A 20,109-nucleotide genomic window follows, 5' to 3' on the forward strand; every position below is an offset into this window, starting at 1 on the left:
AAAATCACTTCATTTAGCTTAATGTTGTTAGTATTTTATAGGATATTATTAAACATATTGGAATGGTTCTTTTTGGAAGATTACAAGATGGTACCATTATTAGCATAATGCAGTGTTCTTGCATTGTGGGTTTTTTTGTAAGAATGATTGAAAATGTAGTTGAGCAAAGCAGGAAGTAGGTACTTCATGTTCTACTCTCTGCCTTTTCATTCTATGGTGACGTTTCTTGACGGGGTAAATTTCATCCATTGACTTTCATGGTGCTGCACCACAGATGAATTTGCCTAGGGACTATCAAGTTCGGAGAGGATAGAGGCTTTTTGTTAATACATACCTCTAAATATGCCACCCCACCTTTGTTTATGAAAATAATACTAAACGTGACATCCTGAACATATAAAGATATATAAATGGTAACAATATTAATTCCAGTTAGAAATAATGGTCTACATAACAAACTCATTGATTGTACTTTGCAACCTACATGGGAAAATTCTTTTGACTGTGGTTTTTTTTTTCTGACTAAATTCTGTAAGAACCGTTTTGAAAGACAACCTAGGAGAAATAAACTGCCAGAGGCCTGGGGGCTTTGATTAAGTCGCTGTCTAGACTGGCATATAATAGGTGTCAGCCTGAGTTGTCCTCAAAAGGACAAGGAGCTCACTCAATAAAGTAGATGACAGCTGTTGAGGCTGAGCTTCTCTCAGTTCTTTCCTTTGTACAGCGACAGAAACATTTATTTTCTGTTTGTAGGCCTCTCTGAAAATAGTTGTTCTATTCAAACAGTCATCCAACACAAAAAATCCTATATCTGAAGTTTTAAGCCAGTTCTAATAATGTTACTGTAGGACAAAACCAAATGATCTATTCAACCTGCATAGTCCCATACGCTTCCGACGTTCTGAAGCCTGTTGGGAATAGTATTGCTGCGGAAGGTGGTGAGGTGCGCTCTGAAGCCTCAGTGCACGTCAAGACAAGAGCAGAGTGACAGTTCTCACATCCTCCGTTCTGCATTTTGGAGACTGAGTCAGAAAACTTGCAAGTATTTATTACAAAGCGTGCTGCCAAGAGCATGAAAATTAAATGATTGTTACCTATAAAAGGTATTGATTGTTGGCAGTATCCTTACCTTCTACTTACCTCTTTTCTTACTTTTGACTTCTTTTTCTCCCTGTCAATCTTCCCTGTTCAATCTTCCTCACCTCTGCAAAGGTGACAGACATGATGCAGAAAGCTCTCTTTGACTTCCTGAAGCACAGGTTTGATGGGAGGTGAGAAATACTGTCCTTTTCTTGCTTTTTTTTCCCCATGTGTTACTAACATTTTAGTGATTTTTTTTTTTTTTTAATGCAAGAAGATTGATGCATGTTTGAAACTGATTTACCGGCTTTGTATCAACACTGAAATGCAGCCAGCTGTGGGATGGCACACATCTAGCGTATGACTAGAAATGCATGTATCTTCATATCTGCTATGTCTGTAGTAGGATTTCTTGAATTTAATAGAATAATTCTGCCTCGATATCTTACCAGGCTGAAGTTACAGGAGAAATCTAGATGAAAGTTGACTGGGGCACATGGAAAGTGTCAAAATCTTTAAAGATGGCATTACCAAGCTCAGGTTTTTAATGTTGCCCTGGGAAGCAGGCTGTGCCCCTTGCTCAGCCGGGAATTGGAGGGAACGGGGCCACCCAGTGAACAGTCCTTTCAGCAGAGCCCAGCTCCTGGCTCGCTGCTGGCCGTCGTCCCTTCAGAGCTCCCGAGCCGCTGCTGTGCAGCCTGAGCTGACTGCATGTTGGATGAATTGAACTGAGCGGATTGTTTGTTTGTTTGTTTGTTTTCCCCCTCAAAGAGCTGTCCAGTTCCTTTTGTGGGTGAAAAAGTTTGGAAAGCATGACTGATTGCATGTAAAAGTACAGGTTTATTCACAATCCTTTGGGGATACCAAAATTTTTTAACCATTGGATACAAAAGTGTGTACTGCTGGACCAGCTCAGCCAGCCACTGAAGCGTGCAGACCCCGAGTAATAAGTGCCTCTTGATTTTATTTTGAAGTTAGGTTCAGTCCAGCACCTTTTGTGAAGCTCCAGGCTCCTTTACAGCAGGGTGTTCTCTAAATAAAACTAATCACACCCTAGCCCTGAAATAAGTATCAGAAACAGCAGATTTCAACAGGATGCAGTAATGGTGCTTCAGACCAACACCTAAGAAAAATCAGCTCTTAAATATTCTCAGTAGTCAAAAATACTTAAAAGGGCAGTTTGAAGAAGGAAATGCTGAGAACTAAAATATAGAAAAAACTGTGTCAGAACTTCAGAAATTGTAAGGAGGGTTCGTCTTGTTCAGCTGGACTGCAGAGAGTATTTCCTGATGAGCTGTGAGAAGGCTCATTTGGATTTCTTTGCTAGGAACATAGGCTTGGTCCGTGGCATCTCTTCCTTTCCTCTGGAGCTCTTCAGTAGTTGTAGGTGTCTGCTACATCTTTGGGATGTTCTGCCCTTCCTTCCTCCTAGTTTGTTCAGTCTATTCTAACCATGAAAAGGAGCTTACACTGTGCTAGCTAGTCCATAACAGTAAGGTTTGAAAATACCTAAAACATTGGCACTAGGACAGTGGAAATAATAGTGTCTGTTGTTTAGAAGAGGTGGAGTAGGATTTATGGTCAAGGTACCTTTGGGGTGCAGTGAGGAGATGACGATGCTGAACTAACCCATGAACGACTTAAAGCATTTAATGATCAACTTCTGTGCAGAATAGCTCATCTCCTCCTCTATTTTTAATTGCCCAGCTCAAGTGATTTTAGCAGATTCTACAAACATAGTGATTGATTTAAAACCTGACAGATGAAGCACTGTACGTGGCAGCCTGCAGTTAAATTTGTCATTTTTCTGAGCTGTTCATGCATCCCATCAGTGCCTCCTCTCCCCACTCCTGAGCAGTGTGAGTGCTCTGGTTCCACTGCAGCTCATCGCATGAGCTCCGGTGCCCCTTTGCATGAGGTGTAGGTACAGAACTGCAGCGTATGTTCTCTTCCAGCTGTTGGCATGTGTCTGTCAGCTCTGCATATGCCGGTGGTAACTGAGAGTCATTGTTTTCGGTAGGAAACCATGGCAACGGGAAGTGATAAGTCATCTCCAGTTGCCACGATGTGATTGCTATGAATATATCCTTTATGAGGTATATTTTTATAGCCTCTATGAGAATGTAATCAGCAGAGGCCAGATCCAGGAAGATCAGCAGTGCCTAAATACAGAGAAGAAAATGTAAAACACACTTAGATGCACCCATTTAGGGGGCTTAATCTGATGGGAGGCAGGGCTGCTCCTTGCCTTGCTCTTCTGTCTTTTCCCCCACCGTGCCCTTGGTCTGCACAGAGGGGCAAAAGGGAGAGATTCTGCCAGGGGTGAGGTGGGTGTTTTGTTGGGGTTTTTTTTGGTTTTTTTTTTAAATCCTCTTGCCATTATTAGCAGTATTGACAACTAGATCAGGTAGAAGTATGGAATTTTTAGCACTGAAAAAATGAAATGCCACAAGCAAGCTGATACAATTGCCTTTAGCTCTGAGTAACTTCAGAAAAATGAATTGAATTCCTTTTCAGGCACCTCAGCTGCTTCTTGGTCCTCGTGCCAACTTTCATGGCTTTGCAGTCTTTCTCCTCCCCCCCTTTTCTTTTCCTTTCTTTTCATCCCTTCTGCAATTTTGTGGCAGGTCCACATTACCAAGAAAGGAAATGACTGTCCAAGGAGGAGCTTTTCAAAAGACTTCAGTAAGACTTGAACTAGCGGGACTTCTTCTCTACCTCTTAATCCATTTGGCTTCTGTCAGCTCCTTCTTTTGTAACTGCAAGATGCTCTTCTGGCCAGTGAACTAAAGCCTCTGGCCGGAGGGCTGTGTTGTGCAGGCCTGCTGAAAGGAAGCTGCTAAAGCTTGGCTGGCACAAGGCATTCAGGGAATGGCTGCTGCAAAGGCTCTAAATCATCATTTTCTAAATGCATTGTGTTTAACCACTGTTGCATAGACCAAGCCTGACTCTATACACCATGTAAACAAAACATAGCAAAGGCACATCTTTTTCTTAACATCCTTCAGCAACAGTGATGCTTAGGATTACTTCTTACTCAGGAAGAATGAAACACTTCTTATATCTGGCACAGTAGGTGAGCATTTGTGGTCCTTCCTCTGATGCATGTCTCTGATTCCAGCAGAGATCTAGGGGCTCCCTGAGTGAGAGGTGCGATCTGGACCACGGTGTTTTATCATCACCTCTGGACTCACGATCCATTAATTTATCCCATTTCTTTTTTAAACTCATTTATACTTTTGGTCTCTACTGTAGTTTCTGGCAATAAATTTATTTTTGTATTATGTAGAAAAATACTTGCACTTCTTTTTAACCCTCCATCTGATAATTTCACTTAGAGCTGCATAAATCTTACATTCTATGAAACAGCTGCTAATCATTTCCAGCTCGCTTTCTTTTCATTATTCATGGCTCTTTGGCTCATCGCAGTCCTCCTAAGTGGATTTTATGTGAAGTGATTGCGTGGTCTTTTTTTTTTTTTACAACCTTTTGTCTCTTGTCAGCTCACTGACAGACCAGGTACAAAAATCACCTTCCTTAAGTTACAGAGGAGGCTCCAGCCATACAGACAGCTGTGGCTCAACTTGCTTTTCTCCTGTTCAAGCGTGAGCCAAGTCACTTAGCCCATTGGCACAGCTCCCTGGCTGGAAAGGAGAGTGCATGTTGGAGGACCAGTCTCCCAAAGCGAGCAGCTCTGCTCAGGGACAGGCACTCAGCTACCAGTGACGTGGTCCACTCAGATGTCCAAACACGGCCCTTCCTTACCTCTCAGCAGTGTCAGGTTTAATCAATGGTTTAACTATCTGGAAGATAAGTGCTGTTACTGTTATGACTGTGTTGTTCCATATGTCCTAAGACTCACAAAACTTGGAGTATTTACGGTACTGTGTAAATTTGTGTAGGAGATGACTTGGGGAGGACAAAAGTTACCTAATAAAGTAGAATAGCAGAAACTATATGCCAGAGTCTGCAGTAGTGTAGGGAATAGAAAATACTTTAGTTATGCAGCATTTCTCTTTAGTTGATCTTTAATGATGACATTACTCAGCTATAAAACATGTCTGAGTGATATTTTATTGTATTTGCACTTTGGAATGGAATGTAGCTGTAAATCATGCACAGTGCACTGAAAATTTGACTACTGTGTTTTTCTTCTGTCCTGTGTTCTTACTCATAGGATATCAATAACTAGAGTGACAGCTGACATTTCTCTTGCTAAGAGGTCTGTTCTAAATAATCCGAGCAAGAGGGCAATAATTGAGCGGTCAAATACAAGATCCAGTTTAGGTAAGACATTGGCACAGATGTAATTCTGAACATGGTTACGTACTGGAGGAAAGCGACAGGATTTCAGCCTTCAAGACATCGTCAGTTCTGCAATTTTAAATGTCTCTGCAGCATTGTAATGTATAATTCTGAATTTCACATACTCCAATGGGAGACAAATTTTGCCTGACTGAGGAGCAGCAACAGAGCACAACATACTGTGTTAGCCTCGCAGTCAGCAATTACCTGGGCTACAGCAAGCAGTAGTATAGCTATTATTTGCAAAAGATGAGTTAGGGGCCTGCAGTCAGAATACAGGTTCAGTGGTGTCTCCTCCCAAGGTGAGTTGGCGTCACAGCTCCCTCTTCTCAGCCCTGTGCTTCTCATTCCACACCACCAGGTGCTGGAGAGTTTCACCTTGCCCGGCCAAGAAGGAAACACGTTCTTGTTCCTGACCCTGGGACTGGGTTTGTATTTTATGCTGAACTACTACAGCTTGATTTTCCTGTCCAGCCATGAGAGCAGAGACTGGGGTCTGGGTCTTCCCACTCTCTCCTTGCAGTGTCAGACTGCTGAGTTACACTGGCCTGGTGAATTGTTATTTCTTTCACAAGAGTGGGAATTTGTATGTAGTGGCTTTCAGTCTTCTCAGGAAGAAGCCCACATACAGCTCTGTACTTTGGTGGTATAACTTACAGGTTTCACTTTGCACTAAGCTTATCTATTTAAAATTCATCACGTGCATGCTCATGATTAAGAAGGATCAGAACAGTGAATATCAGAAATACAATTTAGATGGAAATAAATTTCTCCTTTTTCTTCAGACAAAAGTGCTTTGGTGTGAACATTGCCATTAGTGTTGTCTTAAATGATATCCCATCAATTATTTATCATAAACAAATTTTTGTGGTTATAGAATTAGGTCACAGTTCTGCTTTTCATACAGACTCTTGTTTAAGTTAAATCAGAATTGCAATCTAAGAACAAAAAAGTTTTAAGAAATATCAATACATCACTTGCTGTCTGAAATAAAAAATCTTATGACTCCTAAGCTATTTAGCAGATTTAGAAAATATGCTTAAGTCTATTTTGAGTTAATAGAAACATGCATATAATTGTACCCAATGTTTAACTACGTGGATATTATAAATTAACATAATATGTATGTATTTTCAGGCAACAGAATTATCTCCAAGGTAGTATTTATTTTTAAAATTGCCTTGAGTAATAGGTTATTTTATGGAAGTTACATTAATTAACATAAGGAGTTCATATACTGAATGCATACAGTCCATGAAAATAAATGAGTGGTGATATTTTTGTCTAAGTAATGCTGGTGTTGAATGGCTTTCACCTGTTCTGTTTTCCTTTACTAGCTGAAGTACAGAGTGAAATCGAAAGAATCTTTGAGCTGGCAAGGTCCTTACAACTGGTTGTCCTAGATGCAGACACAATCAATCACCCTGCACAACTTATCAAGACATCTTTAGCACCAATTATTGTCCATGTTAAAGTGTCTTCTCCAAAGGTAACGTATCTCACCCTTAAAATCTGTGCCTTTGAGAGGGCAGCGTGGGGGTGAGCAGTGTGGTATCTGCACCTGGAGAAATTAGGGGTGAGATGAAGAGAAAAAAAGTGAAATTTTTAGATCAAGGGCTTGACAAGGGGATGTCTGATGCAATTTCTTTTTTCTGCCCTAAACTTTAACCTAGCCTTACGCTGAGCCTTAGATGAGGCACCCACGTTTCAGTAGACGAAAAGATTCCTGAGGGGCAAATTCTTTCCGTAGCTCTCCGTTCCCCTTGGCAGTTGGTCCCTTTGCAGCCCCCGTGCCCCAATGCAGCTGTAGTTCTGGTTGTTCCTCTGCAAGTCCTAACCTCAGGCTGAGCTTCAGAGAAGACACCCAGCCCTTTGCCAGCTTCCCAGGCAGTTAATGATGGTTGCTTGTTGATCACAAACAAAGCCTGTCTGCTTTTGTCTGTGGCTTCCACCTGGGCGTGTTGATACGCCATCCGCAGCTGGGTCTGGACCAGTGCAGCCAGGCTGCTGGCCAGCTCCCGCCACGGGCCATGAATGTCGCTGTTGCTCAGGAGCGCAGCACAGACCCTGCAGCGACCGTGGCTGTTAGTGCAGAAGGGGGCCTGAAGTCACGACAGAGCCTCTGGGTCTCGTGGAGTCAGCACAGCGATGGTGGGATGCTGCCCAGCACCAAAGCACACCCAAGATGTCTGCAGAGAGCCATGTGCCAGTTCTTGGTGCAGGGCACCAGCACATGATGGGAAGGTTCTGCTGGACATGCTCCCGGGGCGGGGAAGGAAGAACTGCACAGAGTTGTGAAGGTCCAGGACAGCCTTGGCTGCAGCAACTGTGAGATGATGGAATTTAAGATCCTGAGAGAAGTGAGCAGTGCAAATAACAGAATTACAGACCTAGACTCTAGAACTGACTCGTGCAGGGACCTGTTTAGCAGGATCCCATAAAAGGCTGTCTTGGATAACAAAGAAGCTCAGGAGGGCTGTGTGATCTTCATGAACAGCTTCCTCTGAGCACAAGAATGATCTGTTCCTACATGGAGCTGGGCAGGAGAGCAGTTTGGATGAACAGGAAATGGCTGCCTGAACTCAAACACAAAAAGGGTCAGGCATCCAGGAGGAATACATCCTGGGGGGGAAGTTAGGAAATCCAGAGTTCAGTTGGAGCTAGCACTAGCAAGAGATCTTACGGGTAACAAAAAGGGCTTGTGTAAGGGCATGGCGAGCAGAAGGGAAGCTAAGGAGTGTGGGCACGCTGCAGTGTGTGGCAGGGACCCACAGTAGCAAAGGTTGATTTGGGACCACCTCACTAACTGGGCATAGGCAAGCTCAAGGGACCAGAGGGGATTCAGCTGAAGGTGCTGAAGGAGCAGTCTTACGCCATTGCAAGGCTGCTCTCTGTTACCTTTTAAAGTTCATAGTGATCTAGGAAGGTTCCTGATAATTGGGAAAAGGCAAATGTCACATCCATCCTCAAGAAAGGTAGGACGGAGGATCTGGGAAGCTACAGACCAGTCGGTCTCACCTCAGTCCGTGGCAAATTAGGGAGCAAATCCTCTGGGAAGCTGTTTCCAGCCACATGGAGGACAAGAAGGGGATTGGGAGCAGCCAGCTGGGATTTACCAAGGGCAAATCATGCGTGACCAACCTGGCTGCCTTTTGTCATGAGGTTATGACCCCAGCGGACAAAGGAAGAAGAGTGGCTGTTGTTAGCCTTTACTTCAGCAAAGCTTTGGTGTGGTCCCCTGTAGTATTCCATTAGGCAAATTGGTGAGGTGTGGTCTGGGTAAGTGTGACTGTAGGAGAGATGGAAGGTTGGACAGGGTGCTAGTCAGAGGTACAAAGTCCAGCTGGCAGCTGGTTCCCAGTGGTGTCACTCAGGGATCTGCAGTGGGGCCAGTACAGTTCAACATCTTTGTTAATGACCTGGGGGATGAGATAGGGTGCAAGGCTGTGGGTAGCACCTAATTCTGGGGCAGGTTAATGTGCCAGAGGGCAGGGCTGTCATTTACAGGGACCTTGGCAGGCAGAGAAACGAGCCGTCAGGAACCTCTTGGAGTTCAGCAAAGGCAAATACCAAGTCCTGCGCCCTGGGCTGGAGCAGCCACCTGCCCCACGCCAGCCTGGGGCCGTCTGGCTGGGCAGCAGCTCTGCAGCCAGGGGCCTGGGGGTCCTGGCGGACAACAGGTTGGACAGAAGTAAGCAGTGCACCCTTGCATCAGAGAATCAGCTGCACGTTGGGCTGTATGAAGAAAGATGGGTCAGTCCTGGCCCAGACAGGTGATGGGATCTCCCTGGAAACGTTCAAAACTTAGGAGGAGGACTGGAGCAATTTGACCCAGCTGGCCTTACTTTGAGCAAGGGGTTGGCACAGAGACCTCTAGAGGTCCTTCCAAATTAACAAACACACTGTAATTTTCTTTGAAACTTTACAGAGAAATAATTTACAATTCCTAACTTTTCCACCCCTTAAGTTCTAGTATTGAACACAGTGGAAGGAAAAAAAGAGAAGTAATATGAACTGTGTGTGTAAAATACCTTCTGTACCCAAAATGCACTTCAGAACAGATATGTTACTGCGTTATTCCTACATAACATGCTGCTACTGTTGTACTGCAGTCAGTCCAGTATAATTCTGTGTGTATATATATAATTTTCATGATCCTCTAGAAGACTATATTTGTCAAAAATAACCTATTACTTCAAGTACAAAAAAGCAAAATCACCATTCGCATGGCATTTGAAATATTTGCAAGGGATCAAACATGACGCAGAGGGAAATGTGCACAGCTTTCAGGGAGGTTATCGGAAAGATTTGTGCTTATATTGAAGGACAATATTTTATCCATTTTATTAAACATTATAGAGAACTTCTGAACTTGGTAATCCTCTAATGGGATGTCAGTCTGAGCTTTATGGAGATACGCAATTCTTAAATTCACATTTTCCTTTTTTCCTCTGTCAGGTTTTGCAGCGACTGATTAAATCTAGAGGAAAGTCACAAAGTAAACACTTGAATGTTCAGTTGGTGGCAGCTGATAAACTTGCACAATGCCCACCCGTAAGTACAGAAGAAAGGCTAAAGAACTTGTGATACGTGGAGTTTTAAAGATTTCTGCTGTGTTGGTCCTTGATTATAGCTGAGTTCATACATTATCACTTCACTTTGTGGTGATTCAGACAGCCCTGCAATTGCAAACCTCGATCAGCTTTTATTGCTAAGAAACAAGTTGTTTGATACTTTCATCTTGATTATCTCCTGTGCTGGGTTTATTATGATCTTTGGTAACGTGACAGGTCAAAAATGATGTGGATGGTAAAACTGGTCTACTAGCACATTAGCAAATTACATCATTTGTGGAGCACAGCTACCTTAAGGTGCCAAAGGGCCAAAGTCTGAGACTCCTGGTTTGAGAGGAGGCTGCAGAGGACTTCCCTTCAGCTGTGCAGTGAGTCCAAACCCACCGTCTGTACGGTGCAAGTCTTGGATCTGCGTGCATGTGATCCCCGAGCCTCCTGACACAGCAACACTGGCAAGCCAGTCCAGTTACCTCATCACAGCACAGTTGCTGCTCACCCACTAGTTTATCAAAGACACTGATTACTCACTCTGAATAACCTGCCGCGTAAGGAGCAGAGGTCCCGGAGAGCTGATTAGGCAGGCAGGTGTTTGGACAGGACCGCTCCAACTTGCTTTTATTTTTGAAAGCCACGCCTGGTTTCTGCGACAGAGAAGGGCACTCAGTGGAAACAAACTTGGATGAGGACGTGCTTTTACAGTGTCATAGCTGTGTGTAACACATCTGGTGGTGCAGAGACTGCTGTTCGTACCAGGGGAATGGTCAGACAGTCTGGACTATTTCTTGCTGTATTGCCCATCTTTCACATGCCAAGGGACTGGGAGGAGAGATCAGATTAATTCAGAGAAATTGAGAACAGACACTGGGAAGGTTTCCATGATCATACTCTCTGACTTAAAATAGGCAAACTGCTGACAAAAGAAATGTCTTGGAACGATCTAGGAACAAATTTGGGAGTTGAGACCAGCAGAATGAATGCCTGACTCTAATGGTCAGATAATGCTTCTATAAAACTTTGCCTTGTGTTATGTAGACCTTAAAGAGATTGCCTTCATCTCAGATGGCTTTTATTCTTGATTCAAATGAAAGTAACAAAGCTCAACTTTTGTTCTGGAGAAATGCTCTACTAGGATTTATTTCCATGAAACTTAACTTGGTTTTGTATGCTTCTTAAGATACCAGACTTCACAGCCTCCTCCTCTCTTGTCTCCACTGACCATAAAAAGATAATTCAGGCATTTCCGGGCACTCCTAAAGTACACTCCTAAAGATGTTGCTTTCTAACTGTCCCCTTGGTAGGAATTGAGGCTAAACCACATCTCCTTTAGGCCAGTGCTCTCATGCCCCTCAGACATCCCAGAGCCGCTCTTGGTGGGAATGGTGGCACTCCATCCAGCAGAAAGGGAGACCTGGAGAGAGCTTTCTCCTCTCCCTTCTTGCTCACCGGTTGACCTTTTAGGTTAGTTCCTGCTGTGAGATGGACCTCACCTAACTGCTCACCAGTGTGTAGAGACTGCCAGCCTCTGCTGCACCACAGCACCTGCCTGGCCTCAGCAGCGTTGCCTCCTCCTCCTGCCTGGAAGAGTCGAGCCCATCTCTGGCCTCAGCTGTGCCCAATAATTCTGCCTTGGCTTATCCAGAGAGTGGGGTAATTCCACATGCATGGACCGGCTTTTTGAAAAATACCATCTCAAGCTGACTGACACTGCTAGCAATTTCAGGTTGCATTTGCTCAGTAGTTTCAGTGAGGAATAATTCATGTGGATCTGTCAAATGTTGAATTTTGGCAGGTTTTGCAATGTTTTGTTGTATGTTCAGGCTAGATTCACACTGGAATGTTAGAAAGCAAAGAAAAAAGGTGATAGGTTTGACTGAAATTTCTGTCCTCCTTATGTAAAAGCGGAAGGGTTTAAGAACGTGTCCAGAATGGAGGAGATCTGATTCAAATTCCACCTTTGCCTGATGTAGCGCAGGAATTTAAATAATCGAGAAAAGTCCTGGTGGCAGTGTGTGTATGTGGGAGGTATATCTCGATTTCTGCAGTCGAATACGCTTTTTGCAGTGCCCGCACTGCCCCAGACAGCTCGCTGTTTCCCTGGCCGGTATGGATTTAGCAGCCACCCTCCCACTGTCCCTCCTGCCCCATCAGCACCACTTGTGATGTCCAGCTGCCAAAAGTGGTAGATGGCGACGGCCTGTACACCCAGGTGGTTGGGTTACTGCAAAGATCTGTTCCTGCCCTCTCCTGAAGGCAGTGTCACTCTGTAAACTTCTGGTTACCGGAACTGTAGATTGCTTTGCTCATGCTCTCATCCTTATTTTCCACTTTGAGCCATCTCAAGTTCTTCTGGAGAGCTTAGCTTTATTATATTTCTCGCATGTAATTTTCTGCTGAATTGTTACCTCTTAAAATGATGATGGAGAATTCCTGTGTGCCGTTCAGGTCCTATTAACAAAAACAAAATTGTAACTTTTCTGTAGTACAAAGGAATTTCTATAGAAGCATACACCTTCCCAACTCTTCCTGGGTGTGAGCCACGTTAAATGGAGTTGCACCTGCACCTGTTTGAATACGGCTTGTGGTATTTACACCGAGCTGTCACTGAGCTTACACACAGAACAATCTGCTGCACGTTCTTCACATTTTGAAAGGTGTATTTATTTTTCCACCTGCACAGAGAAGCCTGTGCATGTTTCACAGCCTTGTTTGCTCTTTTATACAGTGATTTCCTCTTATTCCACTTGGGTTTGCTCCCATCAGTTGAAGTGAGGCAGGTAGTTGTGTTGATCAAAATACACAGCGTGCAGCAGCAGGATGTGTGCCGTAGCCTGTTTGTTGCATCGTGGCATTTACATTGTCCGTCCCTGGGATCTAGTAAACTCTGCCTTAACACCCAATTCTGCAATCATATTTTGTTGCCTGAGCCAACAACGTGAGACCCCACCTGGATAAGAAGAATGTTTCCAAATTTCAGAGTATCCAGATTTCAGACATGTAACGGTACCTGCTCTGAGTCCGCCTTCCACGCTGACTTGCGCAACAGCCTTCAGATCAGTTTTGCACTGTTTGATTTCAGGAGAAGTTATTCCTGACTTAGAGCGCTCGAAGGTAGATGCCAGTCTGGCCTCCAGCCCCCACTGGGACATTCTGGTTGGTTGGTGAGGGCAGAATCTAGTCTGTCCTGAACAAAATAAAAGGCTTAGATATTTTGTGTTCAAGACAGAATACCCACGCAGGGCAGATATATAGTTGAACTATCCCCAGCGCCCAAGGTGACATTCCGGAACTAGACCCGCTGCCTGGCCAGCATTACCCCTGCAGTCTCACGGACAGCCCCTGGCAGTAGCGCTGGAGGTTGGCAATTCAGAATCCTATGTGCCATTCAGAATGGTTATTTTCTGTAATTAACCAGTAGCTTTTAAAACCAGGGTTCAAATTGTCTGGTAGGGTCTTCCAGCAATGAAATTGCTATGAAATTGGAACAAAGACCTTCATTATTTTAATATTAAGCATAGTCATGTTGAAGCCAACAGGTCTTTCTTTGTGTTCGCTTCTGGTAGTAAGCGTGCGTTTTTGCTTGTGATCGTTTAGATTAGGTTACGTTTCAGTTAAAGAACCAACTTGATCCATGATTTAATTAAGTATACTGCTAAGACCAAAAGTATAGCTGTCTGTCTTCTGTACTGTGACCTGCTTCATCTGTTTTGCAGCTCAGATTCCTGCAAGAATATTTGTTTAAAGTGAAGATACTTGAAAACCATAAAACCTCACTTTTTTTCTTTTGCTGGGAGTCAGCCTTAAGTAATCAGATGGTGCTCTGTGTCTAGACATTTTAAAAATAGCTGTCTTTTTTGGCATACTTAAGTTCAAGAATGGCTTTCATTATTAATTCCTTGCTAATCTTTCACTGATGCTGCTCAAGCCAGTGCTAAGCATGCCTATCACTGCGTGACTCCGTTAAGTAGGAACATTATATGGCTCAAAGAAACATGAACTGCGTTAATCATATAGCTTTAAATACGCTAGCCATGTTCAGTTCATTATGATTTTAACTTTTGGATTCATGCCAATGCTAAGAGAGAGTACGCATCCCTCTGGTCTATTTCACATAACCCAAGAAATACCAGAAATTATACTCTAGCAGACCTAAAATGCGTTGGTATAATTAAGTCAGCAGTACAGCAGAGGTTCAGGTTCCTCCTCAGGTACACCGCCATCCTTGCAGTTCTGTCTGGGCGTCCTTCCCCTGGAGCCTGAGCCACCTTCCCTGACTGGGAGTACGATGGAATCTGGGGTTGCCCTTACCCCACCAACTCCGGGCCGCGCCTGGGGCTCAGTCCCTCTCGCGCTGCCTCTCCCCAGCATTCCTGCCTCTTGTGGTCACGACCGTTTCATTTTGTGGTGCTAACGTGGGGTGATGCACCTAGAATATTTCACAGTGCTTATACACTAAACCGAAGGGAATAGCACAGTGGCAACTAATTTTACCTTCTCTTCAGGAAAGACCACTGCTTTAATGTATATCACTTAGAAATACTAGTATACAGAAATGCTCATATGATAACTATTTTACGTATGTTGTAAGAAAATGTTGCGGTGAATAAAATGGATTGTAAGGAAAACCAGGAAGAAGTTGCTTTACTCCATGACCCTTACAAACAAGGATCTCCTTAAAAGATCTTTCCTCCCAAATACATAGAACAAGTACAGTTTAGCTATGAACAGAACTGTTAATTGCAAGAAAAAAAACTTAAGTTCTTTCTCTGCAATTTATTTTCCTTGTAAAACACCAGAGCGCCCTGGAATCAGGATCTTGCCAGTTTTGCAGCTTTTCCAGGTGGTCCTGGAATGACAGCCTGGGAGGCTCACCATTACCAGTCCGAGTGTTATTTTACACTTCACTGTTCAAAAGGTGACAGTTCTACTCCAACTGTTCAAAGTTCTTCTTCCCTAATTTCAATTTAAGTTGAGATCACTGTCCAAATACCACACGGAGCTACATACCGTCACAGAACTCAGTTCTGTGTGTTTCTTAGAAGTGCCCGAGCCGTTCCTGCATTGGGAAAGGAAGCCACAGGCAGCAGTGGTGCCCTTCCCCTCTGTGCTCTTTGCCTCTGACCTCCACCTTGCAGCACGCTCACTTGTGCCAACACGGCGTTCTGTGAGCTCCCTGAATCAACCGATCCAGCTTCAAAAGAAATGTGAGAAGCAGTTCCCTAGCTGGGCAGGAGGAGGTTGGAGGCTGTTGGAAGAGTTCATCGACCCGCTTGCTGCTACAACCCCAGGCAGCTGACAATATGCCTTGAGACAGAATTACCTTGCAACCTGCAAAACCGAGTTTTGTACAGCCCAAGCTGCCCTCAACTCAGTGGCCAGCTGTGCAAAAAACAAGCAGCGCAGGAAAACTGCCTACCAGTCTGAGACCAGATGACAATACACACTCTTTATGTAAGAAAACACCTATTCTATTATCTTCCAAGTGTAATATTTTAATTTCAAGATTTTCCAAAGCAGGGAATATGTAAGCAAACCCCATTCTAACATTTCCTAACTTAACTATGTTTGAGTTACTAATTTCTTCCACAAATGATGGTGTGAGTGATATAATGGAATACATAATTTATCAACGTGTTTAAATAGCAAAGGAGGGTATAAAGGGTATAGATAAATAGAGGAGCAAAGCAAGCAGCAATAAGCACTGAATTTGCCCAAGGATGTGGTGTGAGGAGTATTCTTATTAGCACTGGTGGTGGAAGAAGAAAACTCTGTATTTGCTTTGCAGAGGTGGAAACATTTCTCTGCCATGCTGATAAGAGAGACTAAAAAATAAATAACATGGCTTTAGTGTTAAAGTAAGTTCTGGAACAGACTTTTGGGCAGAAGGTAGGTGCATGATCCAGATTGATTATAAAGTCATCATGCAGTTTTATATCTTATTCTAGAGACATCAGCTCTATGTATATTGGATAGATCTATAAATACATGCAGAGGAAAAAGCAGGCTGTGGTTTGTATTGGTTACTCTTAACAACACCTGCACTTATTTTTCATTTCCTGTGCTATTTTCACAATAGTTTTTTTCCACTAAGACATGAGATTAAAGCTGAAGTACAAAATTTCACTGCTGAAAATAGGTTTGTATTTTTTCTTGAGGAACTCAGTTTATGATGGCTTAATATCAGCAGTGTATGATCAGCACTTGTCATGCTGATAATCTAAAAGCATTAGCTGCTGAATGTCCCCTTGACAACTTGGGTAGCATAGAAGCCACACGGCTTTGAATTCCTTCCAGGTTCACTGGTAAATAGCCTCTCTGGGGATTTGCACGGGCATTGCACGGCGAGGAAGCCTGAGGCAAAGGGCCAGGACTTGCAGTTGAAGTCTAGTGAACCTCACTGAAAGGTTTCGGTGACTTCCGAGAGCTTTGGCTTTTGATCCCCTTATAAACCCTCCTGTATCATTTTCTTTGGCAATCCCTATGCTCTGTTTGTTGTTTATTTAATTTTAAAGGAGTAGCGTGATGAGAATTGTTTAACATCTCTTTCTTTTCATCTGTAACATTGTAATGAACCAAACTTTGTCGTTGTGATCAGGAAATGTTTGATGTAATTTTGGATGAAAACCAGCTCGAAGATGCTTGCGAACACTTGGCAGAATATCTTGAGGCATACTGGCGTGCTACTCACACCACCAGTAGCACACCCATGACTCCTCTCCTTGGGCGAAATTTAGGATCAACTGCACTTTCACCATATCCCGCTGCGATCTCTGGATTACAGGTACGAAAACACATCTCGGCCCCAAACACCAGTGCAGACCAGGTGGGCGGTTTTAATCTGTGGGAAAAGAGCATAAGAAGTTTTAGATAGCATGACTTATATTTGCTTCATTAGTTATTAGTCACTGTTTGGCCACTGCCAGCAGTAAGGTGGCAAGCTAAGGCCTGTGGTCGGTGAAGAGGCAGTTAGTCAGCCGATGGCTGGAGCGCTGCGACTGCTCTTGGTTAATGGGAAATAAAGGGGCCATACATTTTCTGGCAAGGAGTGAGTTCTTGTGGAGGAGTTAAATGACACTCCGCCGAGTGGTATTACAGCCATATTGGAAAACGGCCCTTTTTTTAATCTGGAAAAAATGTCATTGCAAATGAGACCCTGTCAGATGGAGAATAAGCACGTACAGTATGGCACAGCAGGTGAGCTAACAGCTGCTGTATTTAAGACTGCAGAACGCTATCTGTAATGATCCCTTTGATATCTACCCTCGTAACTTCACAAAACGATCACTTCTGGGTAGAAAACTTTCATGCTTGTCTCTTGTATCAGCAAAATGCCTTCACCTTTTTGAGTTCTGTGAGTGTGAATAAAATACTTTTTTTTTTTTACCCGTTGAAAAAAATTCTGACCCTTTTTTTCCACAGGGATAGCTCAAAAACGGCTGAACTTTGAAACTTCAAACGTGGCATGTAAATAGTCCTTAATGAGAAGTACGTGCTTTACTAAGTTTGAAAACAGAAAATGTTTTTGATTAATAGTTACGAATGCTTGAGAAGATCAGGATTGCAGCGAACTTTTAAGTCTGCAAGTTTGAGGAGTTCTGTATGCCTGTGCGCTTTCTGATGTATGCCAAAAGTAGTGTTGAGCAAATTACATGTAATGAATAATTCACCTGACAAATTTAACCTCTGTTCTGCTTGTAGAGTATCTGGAAGCAGGTAACAATTTTGAAGGAAATGATTCATTGTTCAGTGTTTTCAATTAACATGAAGCTGTTTTTTCTGTGAGTGGATTGCACTTCACTGAAGGTGCATGGTACTCGAGACTCACATTTCTAATACTGTGCTTGATTTTATTAGGATCAGTAAGTCACTGTTTGCTGACTGGCTGAATGCACAAGCACTGTTCTATTACTAATAACGTGCACATGTAAAATGTTGTTTCCATTTTCACTTGCCTTAAAATTTCAGTTTTCCATCCCTTCATGACAATAAAGTACCATCTGCAGAACTTTCACCTCTTCAGTTTCATTTTGAAAACTGGGTGTATGCACAGAATTTTTTTCAGGCATTTATTTCTCTCTGATCAATGGACACCCGCAGTGACTGTGAAATGTTGCTCCATTTACTTAGGGAAAACTCACACTGAAGATGAAAATCACCCCTGTGCAGTGGGCTGGCTGAAGGTATGCATCACTTAATCCCCACTTCACCCTAATTGTGAAGGCTTAGATGGGACTTGAATGGTGCTAGTTCTCTGCAGAGGGGTAAATTTCTCCCTGAGCGAATGACGCCCGACAAGGGGCTGCAGGATTTGGCTTTCAGTGCCACTTAAGTGTTCAGGCCCATTTAAAGAGTTCTGATATTTTACGTGGTTATCTTGTAGTAAAGATTCCATCATCTGAAGTCCTCATCCACCTAGAGGTTTTATATTAATTCAAGCCTTCGGAAGGACTTGCATAGTTTTAACTGTGATGATGTGATACGGTAATTAAAGCACTCACGCGAATCCTAGGAATTAAACTAGCTTAGGTGCTTACAATATATTAAGAATTTATACTTCTTACGACCTTGTGAGGCCTCCTTGCCTGATACCTTGGGGAACTGAATACCAAAAGCCCAGAGCCTCGTGTAACGGTCATATCTGATGATACAAATTTGCTGAGATGAGCTGTTCATACTTCACCTAATCAGGAGCAGGAGTATCCCTTTTGTTACTTGATTGTGGCTTGGAATTTAGCTTACTGAGAACTGAAACTTGCTTTAACTTAAATCTTTGGGCTTCAGGAAGGTCATCAGGGTGAAGTTAAAATGCATAGAGAGAGAAAAATCTGAGAAAAAGGGAGGGTATACGCAGCAGCGTGCTCCAGCTGTGTCCTGTCGCACTGTGTGTGGAGCACCTGCCAGAGCCAGCGGCCAGTTGGTCGTGACCTTGCCCAAAAGGGGAAGATGCTGATTTTGAGCTCTGTGTGTTTGCTGTCCTCAATAGGAAGAGTAAATTTTGTCATTGCTAACTCCTAGGAGCCAGTGGTTCGCCCTTGTACCTAATCCCTGGTTAGCTCTACAACTACGTAGTGCAGTCTAATTTCAGCAAATGGACTTAAATCCTGTAGTTCAGGCTTTGGGGATATGTGTTTCTTAGGCTCCAGGGGATTTGCATTTTAAGTCCATTACTGCCGAAAACATAATGCAGCTCATCGTTCAGATTTTGCTGCAGGTTGAAAAGTTATTTTGGGCATAAGAGCAGCATGCAACCACACCAGCTCTATGCCACGCTTAACCTCTCAGGAGGTAGACAGCCGCATCAGAATGACTACACAATTGAGACTGGGAAACGGGAAGGTTTCTAGAAAGGAGCAGGTTGGAGCCAGAGAGGTCAGTTACTACAGGGAAGATAGAGGGTGTGAGCACAGAAGGTTAAAAGTTGCAATTGATTAAATGATTATATATCAAAATTTTATGCCTTGGTCAAATAAATATGAGAAGTCTAATTTGTGAAGAAAATATGCGAACTTTGGCATATGTGATCACTACTAAAACGTGGTGCTATAAGGAAAACTTGGGAATAACGTGGTAGAAGTTGCTTCCCAGTAGCTGAGTGTGTGAATTTGCAGAAGGGCACCTTTGCCGTGCTGGCTCCTGACGTGGAATCTCTTGAGTGCATAACCTTGGTAGCATCGATCCACAGAAGGGGATGCGACATCGTATCTGCTGTGATGTAAACATCTGCACAGTTACCTCCCCAGGCAGACAAACCGTTTGCTATAAATTATGCAGTTGCCATTCAGAGAGGGTGTAGCGACAGGACGGGGGTTTGTAGCACAGAGAGCATCGGCCGGAATTCCAGAACTGAGAGGAGCAGACGATGCGGTCTGTGCGTGTGAACTTGTGGCCACAAGAGTGCAACCATCGCAGCAGCGTTCTGCTGGCAAGTATGAGATCAGAAGAATGACACCAAATGTGTAATCTAGAGAAAGAAAAGTATTGGCCGAGTTTGTTCTGAGAGTATGGATGGCTATACCCTTGAGAGGTTTAATGTGTGATGACAGCAAACAGAGTAGTGGGTTTAGGCTATTTCTTCCTTGTGCCAGTTTACTGGCAAAAAATATGAACTAATTTTATTTATGTGACAAATGTGGCACATTATCATTATGGGAAC

General features: G+C 43.4%; 1 protein-coding gene across 6 annotated transcripts in view; it reads left to right on the forward strand.

The window, feature by feature from the left end:
- Positions 1-20,109, forward strand: part of CACNB4 (calcium voltage-gated channel auxiliary subunit beta 4) — a 113,211-nt gene that overhangs the window by 85,672 nt on the left and 7,430 nt on the right. For 3 of the 6 annotated variants that reach the window (XM_054830286.1, XM_054830285.1, XM_054830287.1), the window contains 5 exons: positions 1,213-1,271; positions 5,258-5,367; positions 6,723-6,874; positions 9,844-9,939; positions 16,552-16,737. In XM_054830286.1, the coding sequence (XP_054686261.1) occupies positions 1,213-1,271; positions 5,258-5,367; positions 6,723-6,874; positions 9,844-9,939; positions 16,552-16,737 (603 nt within the window). Of the gene's footprint in view, positions 1-1,212; positions 1,272-5,257; positions 5,368-6,722; positions 6,875-9,843; positions 9,940-16,551; positions 16,738-17,375; positions 17,442-18,083; positions 18,137-20,109 lie in introns of all 6 variants that reach the window. The other 3 variants (XR_008577674.1, XR_008577675.1, XM_054830288.1) reach the window with 3 other exon arrangements.

The sequence above is a fragment of the Grus americana genome, chromosome 6 (genome assembly GCF_028858705.1).
Source record: "Grus americana isolate bGruAme1 chromosome 6, bGruAme1.mat, whole genome shotgun sequence".
Taxonomy (NCBI): Eukaryota; Metazoa; Chordata; class Aves; order Gruiformes; family Gruidae; genus Grus; species Grus americana.